Raw genomic sequence first — 12,644 nt, forward strand, 5'->3', positions numbered from 1 at the left:
GGCAGCAGATGAAAAGAAGACCTAGAATTGTAAGAGAAAGTGAGAGGGGGAAAGATGGGACAGTGACCTTAAAATGAAGGTAGAAGGGATGTGAAGATGACCTGGAATTTCAGGGGCAGGAATGGGAAAGTGGAACATGGCCTGACACTGTAGGGAGAAGGGATGGAAAGGGGATGTGGAAGTATAGAGGGAAGGTGGCTTGAATTACATGGGAAATAGATTAAAGGGGGACTTGTCCTTGTTATGGGAAGGATGGGTAGGTGACCTAACCTTGTAGAAATCAGGGTGGAGGAAAGAGATGAGAGAGTGTGTCTTGGATATAGGGAAAAAATTGGAAAGGGACTGGGAGACTTGAGAAGAAGGAAGGTTGGCAAGGTGACTTGGAAACGGCAGATAGAAGGGAAAGGGAAATGGGACTTGATATACTGCCTTTCTGACATTTTTGCAACTACATTCAAAGTGGTTTATATACATTCAGGTACAATTTTGTACCATGGGCAATGGAGGGTTAAGTGACTTGCCCACAGTCATAAGGAGCTACAGTGGGAATTGAACTCAATTCCCCAGGATCAAAGTCCACTGCACTAACCACTAGGCTACTCCTCCACTCAGGGATGGCAAAGTGGTTTGCCAATGCTATAGGGGGACAAGATGAGTATGTATTGCAGGAGAATGAAAAGAAAGTTGATCTGGGTTTTGCTGAGGGAAGAGTTGGAAAGGTCTTACAGCACTGACATACCTTTCTATCTTTTATCACTATGGGTAACAAATTGTGTGTGTGTGTATGTATGTATGTATATCCTATATAATAATTTGCACCATCAACGTTCCATGAGGCTGCCTGCGCCCATGTCTCACTTCTGATTGGCTGTGCCTCAGATGACGTCAACGCAAGTGCCCCAGCAACAGCAGAGCATAAAGACTTGCAGCATGAGTCATCCTGCAGCCCGCCCGCACCACACCAAACTGCGACCCAGTTGCAGGACTGCCTGCCCGTCCCCCCTTCCCTCCCTCCCTCCGTAAAGTATGTGTCAAAAGAGGTGTTTTGAGTGTTCAGACTTCTTATTTTCTTTTTACCGGGAGGCTGTACCCCTGAGACCTGGGAGGAGGGAGGGGGTCCTGAGCTGAGACCAGAGAGGGGGGGATTCTGAGACCAGAGAGGGGGGGGAGGGGGGTCCTGAGACCAGATGGGGGGGAAGGGGGGTCCTAAGACTAGAGGGGAGGGGGTCCTGAGACCTGAGAGGGGGGAGAGGGGAGGACATATGCACTTGCACTCACTCTCATTCTCACATACACACACGCTCTCACAGACACACTGGCACCCAGTCTCACTCTCTGTCACACGCACACACTTGCACATTCACTCTCTCTCATACAGTCACTCTCACAGACACTCTCTCAAACATAAACACTCCGCAGAAAACCTTGCTAGCGCCCGTTTCATTTCATTTGTGTCAGAAACGGGCCTTTTTTACTAGTATATATATATATATATATATATATATATATATATATATATATATATATATATATATTCCATATCAAATACCAGCTCCTCCCCCACTCATGTATTTTTTTACCACAGATGTCAAGTTATCCAGTTCCAAGCTGGAGATTTGGGCAGTCCTGAGTTTCTGACAACCCCATCTGATGCATTATGGGACTTGCAGCACTGATTTTAATAAGCAGAATCAAGCACTATCAAATCCCACACTACTTTGGGATGTAAGTTCAAAACCAGGATCAGCCAAAAAGTCTCCAGCCTGGAACTGGGTAACTTGGCATCTCCAACATGTCAACCCTTCAGTATTTCCACCACTGTCTCTTAAATTTGTCTCTAGCATGCAGAGAGATGCCAAGTTACCCAGTTCCAGGTTGGAGATTTTGGCCCAGTCCTGGATTTTTAACCATCCCATCCTGGTGCATTATATAACTTGCAGCACTGATCCCAATGGCAATGGGCAGGGTCAGATGATTCTGCCCATTGAAAGCAGTGCTGCAAATCCCATACTGCTTTGGAATGTAAATTCCAAACCAGGACTGGCCCAAATCTCCAGCCTGGAACTGAGCATGTTTAAATTCCATTACAGTGCTGGCCCCCTACTGCATGGTCTTATGGGTCATTCTTAGTCCTTATCTTTCTCTTTGTTTTTTTATAGTCCTATAGGGCAGTGTTTCTCAACCCTCTCTTAGCCAGTCAGGTTTCAGGATATCACAATGAATATGCATGAGTTAAATTTATGTGCAGTGGGTCTCATATCGAATTTAAAACTTGTGCTTACTAGGACTAAGAGTTTGTGAGTGATTCTATGGGTGATTGTTAACCAGTGTTCTGATTATAGAAGGGGAGTGACATAATCAACTATTCTGGAGGAGTGGCCTAGTGGTTAGGGTGGTAGACTTTGGTCTTGAGGAACTGAGTTCAATTCCCACTTCAGGCACAAGCAGCTCCTTGTGACTCTGGGCAAATCACTTAATCCTCCATTGCCCCAGGTACAAATAAGTACCTGTATACAATATGTAAGCCACATTGAGCCTGCCATGAGTGGGAAAGTGTGGGGTACAAATGTAACAAAAATTGTACATTTGTGTTTTGAACAAGCTTTTACCACAGCTTGGTAAAAGGGTCCCTGAATGTATACTATTGAATGCACATCCCTAGTATCCTGGTATTGGAGGGACTGGAGGAGATAGAAAGTATTTTGGTATTGCAGAGAGGAAATGAGAAGATGACATAGGTATTATAAGGGCCAGAATGGAAGGGTCATCTGACATTACATGAGTTGGGAAAGTATATTCATGTAATAGGTGAATTCTAATAGAGCCATTGATTTCAAAATGATACAAACCTAAACTTCTCTTTTGTTTCTGGATCTGGAACACTGAAGTTGCTCATGCACCAGAAGGAAAGGAATCTTCAGCAGTCTGGAAAGGAGGTATGGAGATCCTCTAAGATTGTTGTTATGGCAGTTATAGTATGGGAGATTGATCTGGGATTGCATTGGTAGGGGTAGGGGGAGGATAACTGAAAATTGACCTGGTATTGTGGGGGGGGGGGGGGGGGGGGAGGGAAAGATGTGAAGATGATCTGGTATTGCAGTGGGATGGATTTGATTGTGACCTAGCATTATAGAGATAGAAGAGATGGAAAGGTGATCTAGCATTGCAATGGGAGCAGATGAAAAGAAGACCTAGAATTGTAAGAGAAAGTGAGAGGGGGGAAGATGGGACAGTGACCTTAAATTGAAGGTGGAAGGGATGTGAAGATGACATGGAATTGCAGGGGCAGGAATGGGAAAGTGGAACATGGCCTGACACTGTAGGGAGAAGGGATGGAAAGGGGATGTGGAAGTATAGAAGGAAGGTGGCTTGAATTACATGGGAAATAGATTAAAGGGGGACTTGTCCTTGTTATGGGAAGGATGGGTAGGTGACCTAACCTTGTAGAAATCAGGGTGGAGGAAAGAGATGAGAGAGTGTGTCTTGGGATACAGGGGAAAAAAATTGGAAAGGGACTGGGAGACTTGAGAAGGAGGGTTTGCAAGGTGACTTGGAAACTGCAAATAGAAGGGAAAGGGAAATGGGACTTGATATACTGCCTTTCTGAGGTTTTTGCAACTACATTCAAAGTGGTTTATATATATTCAGGTACTATTTTGTTCCAGGGGCAATGGAGGGTTAAGTGACTTGCCCAGAGTCACAAGGAACTGCAGTGGGAACTGAACTCAGTTCCCCAGGTTCAACATCCACTGCACTAACCACTAGGCTACTCCTCCACTCAGGGATGCTAAAGTGGTTTGCCAATGCTATAGAGGGATGAGATGAGTATGTATTGCAGGAGAACAAAAATAAAGTTGATCTGGGTTTTGCTGAGGGAAGAGTTGGAAAGGTCTTATAGCACTGACTTACCTTTCTATCTTTTATCACTATGGGTAACAAATTGTGTGTGTGTATATATATACCATATCAAATACCAGCTCCTCCCCCACTCATGTATTTTTTTTTACCAGAGATGTCAAGTTACCCAGTTCCAAGCTGGAGATTTGGGCAGTCCTGAGTTTCTGACAACCCCATCTGATGCATTATGGGACTTGCAGTACTGATTTCAATAGGCAGAATCAAGCACTATCAAATCCCACACTACTTTGGGATGTAAGTTCAAAACCAGGATCAGCCAAAAAATCTCCAGCCTGGAACTGGGTAACTTGGCATCTCCAACATGTCAACCCATTCAGTATTTCCACCACTGCCTCTTAAATTTGTCTCTAGCATGCAGAGAGATGCCAAGTTACCCAGTTCCAGGTTGGAGATTTTGGCCCAGTCCTGGATTTTTAACCATCCCATCCTAGTGCATTATATAACTTGCAGCACTGATTTCAATGGGCAGGGTCAGATGACTCTGCCCATTGAAATCAGTGCTGCAAATCTCATACTGCTTTGGAATGTAAGCTCCAAACCAGGACTGGCCCGAAATCTCCAGCCTGGAACTGAGCATGTTTAAATTCCATTACAGTGCTGGCCTCCTACTGCATGGTCTTGTGGGTCATTCTAGCCCTTATCTTTCTCTTTGTTTTTTTCTAGTCCTATAGGGCAGTGTTTCTCAACCCTCTCTTAGCCAGTCAGGTTTCAGGCTATCACAATGAATATGCGTGAGTTAAGTTTATGTACAGTGGGTCTCATATTGAATTTAAAACTTGTGCGTGCATGCATGAGATAAATTTGTTTGCAATGGCTCTCATACAGAATTCAAAACACATCCTTCCTAGCGTGGCTTACTACTAACCTTTTTCCTTTTCTATTTTTTTCTGGATCTGGAACACTGAAGAGTCTCAACATGTACCAGAAGGAAAGGAATCTTCAGTAGTCTGGAAAGGAGGTACAAAGATTCTATCCATTGTCGTTCATACCAGTTATAGAGGGAAGGGATTATCCACCCTGTTAAATTGATATTATGGTGGTTAAGGGTGGGCAGATGTCCTGGTATTGAATGGGAAGCAATGGGAAATGACCTGGGATTGTAGGAAGTAGAAGTGACTTGGGATTACAGAGGGAGGGATGGGTGGATAACTTCAGTTGGATGGGAAAGGAATAGTTGGAGACCTGATGTTTTCTTGTGCTTACAATCTCAAGCATATTACAGAAATAAATAATATTGAAAAATCCCCAGTTGTGGCAATGTGAATACAATTTTTATGAGGGTGATATTTTGAAATGTTATGTGTGTTCATGTGTGCAGGCTTGTCCCAGTTACAGAGACAAGCAGTTGTGAATCCTGTTTAAGGTGTCTTAGAGGTGCGTTAATGAATTTAGCGTGTGCGAAATAAGATGCCTATTATATTTCTTTGGGCATCATATCATTTAGCATGCACTAATCATTAGTGCGTACTAAATCTGACCCCTAAATTAGCTTCTTTGAAAATTTACTAGGGCTCAGTAATTAACTTTATACCCAAAATTTCACTAAACACCTAAATTTAGGAACACACAAAGTTGGTAGCAAATGGGTGGATTTAGGGTGGGGAAAACAATTTAGGAGCTTAGCACTGATTTTCAGCATTAGGCTCATAAATTAGGCAAATGAATGGCAGGCCTAAATTTTTAAGTATAACTTTTAAACTCCTATATGAAGATGAATTTTCAGATGAAAATTTAGGCTTTTAAGTTTAGCTGAAAATAGGACACAAATTAGGGGCCTAACATAGGATATAAATTTAGGAGTTCAGCTTTCTTTTTGAATATTGGGTCTTGTAAATTTATATGTTAAGTGTTTTGGAACGGTACCAAAAATCTGTATATGTTAATGTTTGTCTACTAAAAATTGTAATGTACTGCTATACAATACAAATAATAAGTGATGATCTAAGTGGTCTACATAAATCAAGTTTTGCATCATGAAATTAAAAATATTGGCATGTTTTAGATTCTATTTTTGCATGCCTTTTTACTAGAAAAAAAAATTAAAGTTGGTATACTCTCTCTCATCATCTCTGGCAGTTAGTTTTTCGCTCACTCTCCATCCCCAGAATTCTCCCCAGCCAGTTCTTACCACCTCTCCCCTCACTGACTCCCACAGTAGTCAGCTTTTCAAAATGACTGGGGTGTTAAATGTAACTCAGTACTGGGGTGCTGAAGCACCCACTGTAACCACAGAACTGACATCTATGCAGCATCCTCCCCCTTCACTAATCCCAGTATTCTCCTTCAGTACAGTACGAGGTTCAGTTTCAAAGCACTTAGACTTCCAAAGTTCCATAGGTTGAAAATACGCCTCCTAGTCTCCTTGCTGCTTCCCTAGCCAAGTTTTATTAAAATATTCAGACTATACTACAATAGAGTCAAACAGTGGGAAAATTTATTTATTTATTTTATTTATTTGTTACTTATATCCCACATTTTCCCACACATGCAGGCGCAATGTGGCTTACAGAGAATTAAATAAGAGTACAATCTTAACAGCTTAGGCAAGCATAAAGAAATACACAGGAGGGAAGAAACTAACAAAGTGAACTAAGTAGGGAAGGGACAAGGGATGCTTTAATCAACATGGTAAATTGAGGGGTAAGTCTTAGCAAAAAGGAATGTCTTTAATAACTTCTTAAAAAGGGCATGGTCCACTTGGGTTTTAAGGTGACGAGGTAACGTGTTCCAATATTTGGGACTCCAATAACGGAAAGACGAGGCGAAGATTTTCTTATACTTGACTCCCTTACAATTCGGAAAATGGAGATGGAGATATGACCGAGCAGCAGGGTTGGCATTTCTAGGCGGAAGGTCGATCAAGGGGCTAATACAATTAATTCTTGATGCAATCTCCTGATCTAACTGGCTTTGCAGTTTTCTCTAGCTGTGGCAACAGCTCTCTCCTTTTCTTCAGGGCAGCCATGGGAGTGGAGGAGTGGCCTAGTGGTTAGGGTGGTGGACTTTGGTCCTGAGGAACTGAGTTCAATTTCCACTTCAGGTACAGGCAACTCCTTGTGACTCTGGGCAAGTCACTTAACTCTCCATTGCCCCATGTAAGCTGCATTGAGCCTGCCATGAGTGGGAAAGCGCGGGGTACAAATGTAACAAAAAAAAAATAAATCTGCTGCTTACTCTGGATATGGATTGTGGTCATGGCTGTCTCCTGCTAAGTGCAGCTCTGTGTGGACCACAGAAGGAGAGAGAGATCTTTATAGCTCTGATGATGTCATCTAGCCATGTCAGCAGCAGCTGGAGGATAGAAACCCAAATTCTCCACTGGGGAATTTTCAGTTATAACAAAAATCAAAATACAGTCTTTTACAGTCCCTGTTTCTTCTCTCACAGCTCCTAAGAGCTGGCCTAGTAGGGATTAATTCTATGACATTGCATCTATTATTAGGCACCAAGAATCCACTTAAATGAACAGAATAGCAACATAAATGTGCACATATGTGTGTAAAGGCAAATATTCTATAACCTGGTGCCTAAATGTGATGGGCACAGTTTGCTGGTGGGCATACATATGAGCAGTGTATATGCGGGGTACAGAGTGCAGCATATAAATGATAAAATACTATAATTTTCACATGTTTCTGAGTAATCTAGGTACAAGCATTTATACCAGCTGTATGGTTGGTGCAAGTCGTCATGCTAAAAATATATAGGTGCATACTTTTCTTTATAAAATAGACTCCAAATAGCTGCCATCTTGGTGCCTAAGAGTAGGGGCACTGTTATAGAAATACCTTCATAGTGGAAGCCATGGATTAGGCCTTCAGAATCACCAGGCATGTTGTTTGGGACGTACTGTAAACCACCGTGAGTATGCCAAATGAACAAATACATCTATGCCCAACCCACATGGAGAAATCCGTAAATGTGCTACTGTCTGACCACTGTGCCAAAACTCTTGAACTGTCTCCCTTTTTTACTGGCCCTGTAGGGTTGCCAATGCTCAGAACATAAGAATTGCCATATTGAGTCATAGCAAAGGACCATCTAGCCCAGTATTCTGCTTCAAACACAGGCCAATCCAGGCCACAAGTACCTGGCAGAATCCCTCCAAAAATAGAAGATTCCATGCTATCAACCCTAGGGATAAGCAGTGGATTTCCATGGGACTACCTTGATAACAATTTATGAACTTCTCCAGAAACTTATCCCTGGAGAAACAGGGGTGATATGATACATACGTTCAAATATTTGAAAGGTATTAATTCGCAAACAAACTTTTTCCGTAGATGGGAAGGCAGTAGAACTAGAGGACATGAAATGAGAAGTATTTTTTCATGGAGAGAGTGGTGGATGCTTGGAATGCCCTCCTGCGGGAGGTGGTGGAGATGAAAACGGTAACGGAATTAAAAAATGCGTGAGATAAACATAAATGAATCCTGTTCAGAAGGAATGGATCCTCTGAAGCTTAGTGGAGATTGGGTGGCAGAGCCGGTGGTGGGAGGCGGGGCTAGTGCTGGGCAGACTTCTATGGTCTGTGACCTGAAAATGGCAGATACAAATCAAGGTCAGGTATACACAAAAAGTAGCACATATGAGTTTATCTTGTTGGGCAGACTGGATGGACCATGCAGGTCTTTCTCTGCTGTCATCTACTATGTTACTATGTTTAAACCCAGCTATGCTAACTACTTTTACTACATCCTCTGGCAATGAGTTCCAGAGCTTAACTATTTATTGAGTGGAAAAATACTTTTTCCTATTTGTTTTAAAAATATTAAGTATTACTACATAACTTCATGGTGTGTCCCCTAGTCCTTGTACTTTTTGAAAGACTAAACAATTGATTTGCTTTTACCAGTTCTACTCCACTCAGGATTTTGTAGACCTCTATCATATCCCCCTTCAGTCGTCTCTTCTCCAAGAGTTCTATCCACTTAATCATTTTTGTTGCCTTTCTTTGTACCTCTTCTAATTCTGCTATATCTTTTTGAGATATGGCAACCAGAAATGCACAAAAGGTGAGCCTGGGCCATGGAGCAATACCAGAGGCATTATAATATTCTTTCATATTCTATTCATTTCCTAATCCCTACTATTATGTTTACTTTTTTGGCTGCCACGCACACTGAGCAGAAGATTTCAACGTATCACCCACGATGACACCTAGATCTTTTTCTTGGGTGGTGACTCCTAAGTGAAACCTAGTATCATGTAGCTATAATTTGGGTTATTCTTCCCAAACTGCATCACATTGCACATGTCCACATTAAATTTCATCTGCCATTTGGATGTCCAGTATTCCAATCTTTTAAGGTCCTCCTGCAACTTCTCACAGTTTTCGTGGGATTTAACAGTTTGGAATCGTTTTGCGTCATCTACAAATGTGAAGTGGCATTTTTGATATGACGTCTAAATCCGATTTTGGACATTTTGCGTAAAACATCTAAAAATCCAGTAGTGAACATGGTCATTTTCAAACAAATCAAATCAATTCTTGTATACCACTAATATCCCCCTTTCCAGGGTTCACTGCACTTTACATTCTAGATGAGACAAAAGCTGATAATGTTAGTGTGAGGTATGAGAACAATTAGAGACCACTGCTATAATGCATGAGAACAAAAACATTATAGGAAAGGATAATGGATGATACTAGGAGGTACAAGTCAATGGATTGTTATGAAGCCGTCTTTGGGAACAGAAAGGTTTTTAGCCTCATCCTGAAGCAAAGGTAGCTGTTTTCTGTTCTGATAGCAATAGTTAAAGAGTTCCATATTTTAACACCGTACAGGGAATAAGCTGAAAATCTTCTGATTTCCAATTGTCTTTTGAAATGGTGACTCTAGCATCAGTAGTTCTTTCAGTCTGTTAGACTGGACCAAATGTAGCAAAGCAGTAGTTCACAGGTGAAACCCTGTAAGATTCGAAAACTAAACAAGCAGCTTTGAACATGAGTCTTTCTGCTATGGGAAGCCAGTGCAGTTTGTTAAGATGAGTTGAAACACTAGTATATCTATTCAATCTGAATATTAGTCTAGCAGCTGTATTCTGTATGTTTTGCAGTTTTTTTCTGATATTGACACAATACCAAGAAATTGAATATTACAGTAATCCAAGTGAGGTAGGACTAACATTTGGACTAGTAGTGCAAAAGCTTTTTGGTCAAAGAATGATCTGTCTAGACATAGCTGTCTCATTTTGAATAGTGTTTTCTTCCATAGCTGATTAATATGTGTTCAGTTTTGGAGGCCGTATCTTGTTAAGGATGTAAAAAGAATTGAAGCGGTGCAAAGAAAAGCTACGAGAATGGTATGGGATTTGCGTTACAAGACGTATGAGGAGAGACTTGCTGAACTAAACATGTATACTCTGGAGGAAAGGAGAAACAGGGGTGATATGATACAGACGTTCAAATATTTGAAAGGTATTAATCCGCAAATGAACCTTTTCCGGAGATGGGAAGGTGGTAGAACGAGAGGACATGAAATGAGATTGAAGGGGGGCAGACTCAAAAAAAAATGTCAGGAAGTATTTTTTCACGGAGAGAGTAGTGGATGCTTGGAATGCCCTCCAGCGGGAGGTGGTGGAAACGAAAACGGTAACAGAATTCAAACACGCGTGGGATAAGCATAAAGGAATCCTGTGCCGAAGGAATGGATCCTCAGGAGCTTAGTCAAGATCGGGAGACGGGGCTGGTGGTTGGGAGGCAGGGATAGGGCTGGGCAGACTTATATGATCTGTGCCAGAGCCAGTGGTGGGAAGCGGGACTGGTGGTTGGGAGGCGGGGATAGTGCTGGACAGACTTGTACGGTCTGTGCCAGAGCCGGTGGTTGGGAGGCAGGGCTGGTGGTGGGGAGGTGAGGATAGTGCTGGGCAGACTTATACGGTCTGCGCCTGTGCCAGAGCTGGAGGTGGGGCTGGTGGTTGGGAGGCGGGGATAGTGCTGGGCAGACTTATACGGTCTGTGCCCTGTAGAGCACAGGTACAAATCAAAGTAGGGTATACACAAAAAGCAGCAAATATGAGTTATCTTGTTGGGCAGACTGGATGGACCGTGCAGGTCTTTTTCTGCCGTCATCTACTATGTTACTATGAAGAGAAGGTGAATGAAGAATCAAGCAAGACCCCTAGTATTCTGGTTCCAGACTTGACTGTAAAGCTTTGACCATTGGCCAAAGATATTGATGATGGGACCTCAACTTCCTGATTTCGGAACCACAGGACCTTGATTTTTTGCGCATTCAATTTCAATTTATTGGTCAGCGCCCAGGTGCTAACAGCAGTCATGCCATTCGCTACAGACTGGGTTGTATCTTTGTTTGATGCCGTCACTGGTAAGAGAATCAGGGTGTCATCTGCATAGGGTAACAGTAGTTCATTAAGACCCAGGTGTATTGAGGCAAGGGATAACATAAAGAGACTGAACAGGATAGGTGAGAGGGGAGATCCCTGCAGGACCCTGCAGTTAGGAGACTAGTAGTTGGAAAGTTGGTTGTTTTGAATAGCTTCGATTTGAAAGGAATTCACTGAACCATTTGATCACAGACAGTCCCTGTTATTCCTATCTGGTCCAGGTATTCGAGTAGCAATGTGTGATCAACCACATTGAACGTCGCCGATATATCAAATTGAAGAAGAATTACTTGGACGCCTTTGCATAGGTGTTGTTTGACTTATATAGTTAGAACTAGCAGCAATGTTTCCGTACTATGTGACAATCTGAAACCAAATTGTGACCAGTGTAATATAGAAATTTTTCCAGATATAAAGAGAGTTGTTTACTGATGAATGAAGTTTAACCTATTACCTTTAGCTCTTATCATAGGACGGACTTTCCTCTTGTAACCTAACCTAATTTGTCCCTTTACCCCAACTATGTATTTCTCCTATCTGGAACTGGTAATCACCACTTACAGAATTATGTAAGCCAAATTGAGCCTGCAAATAGGTGGGAAAATGTGGGATACAATGTTATAAATAAATAAATGTAGCTTCCTAATACTTTAGTAAAAACTGGTATGCTTGTCATTCGATGGTAGTTTGCAGGCGATGTTACATCTAGCCCAGATCCCTTCAACAGCGGATTGAGAACAATTTTGCCCATATCAGGAGGAAGAGAGCCAGTTTTTAACAACAAGAAAAAAATCTTATTTTTCATTTTGAAAATGGCCATTTGCTAGATATGTTTGTGCTCAGTGCATCTATCTTTTTGGACCATTTTCAGAAAAAAAAAATGTTCAAGGGAAAAAGACACAAAAACAAACAACTAGGGTGTATGGAGCAGAGGCGTAACTAGGTGGGTCGCCAGGGGAGCAACTGCTATCCGAAATGTACTCTTGATGACGATGGCACCAGTCTGCCCTCTGCTCCCCCCCGAAGCCTCAACCTGGCAATGCTTCTGATATGGTGGCCAGTATTCGTAGTAGATTGGCCACATAGACATCCCAGCAGATCAGTGGGGAAGCCTAGGGGGCACTGCAGTGGACTTCAAATAAAAGATCCCAGTTACACATCTCATCGTTACCCCCTTGTATTGTATGATGAGCCCTCTAAAACCCATTAAAAAAACCCTACTGTACCGAAATGTACACCACTACTATAGCCCTTATGTCTGCAGGTGTCACTTATATGTGGGTACAGTACCTTTTTGGTGAGTTTTGGAAGATTCATACTTTCCACCACAAGTGTAACAGAGTGGGATATGGGCCTGGGGTCCCTTCTCTACAGTG

The 12,644-nt window shown here is 42.2% G+C and overlaps 1 protein-coding gene across 1 annotated transcript in view; it reads left to right on the forward strand.

The window, feature by feature from the left end:
• Positions 1-4,624: 4,624 nt before the first annotated feature.
• LOC115460481 (speriolin-like) overlaps positions 4,625-12,644 on the forward strand; it is a 311,675-nt gene continuing 303,655 nt past the window's right edge. Inside the window, exons 1-2 of the mRNA XM_030190246.1 lie at positions 4,625-4,649; positions 4,826-4,876. Of these exons, the coding sequence (XP_030046106.1) occupies positions 4,640-4,649; positions 4,826-4,876 (61 nt within the window). The 5' untranslated portion in view covers positions 4,625-4,639. The remainder of the gene's footprint in view (positions 4,650-4,825; positions 4,877-12,644) is intronic.

The sequence above is a fragment of the Microcaecilia unicolor genome, chromosome 1, assembly GCF_901765095.1.
Source record: "Microcaecilia unicolor chromosome 1, aMicUni1.1, whole genome shotgun sequence".
Classification (NCBI taxonomy): domain Eukaryota; kingdom Metazoa; phylum Chordata; class Amphibia; order Gymnophiona; family Siphonopidae; genus Microcaecilia; species Microcaecilia unicolor.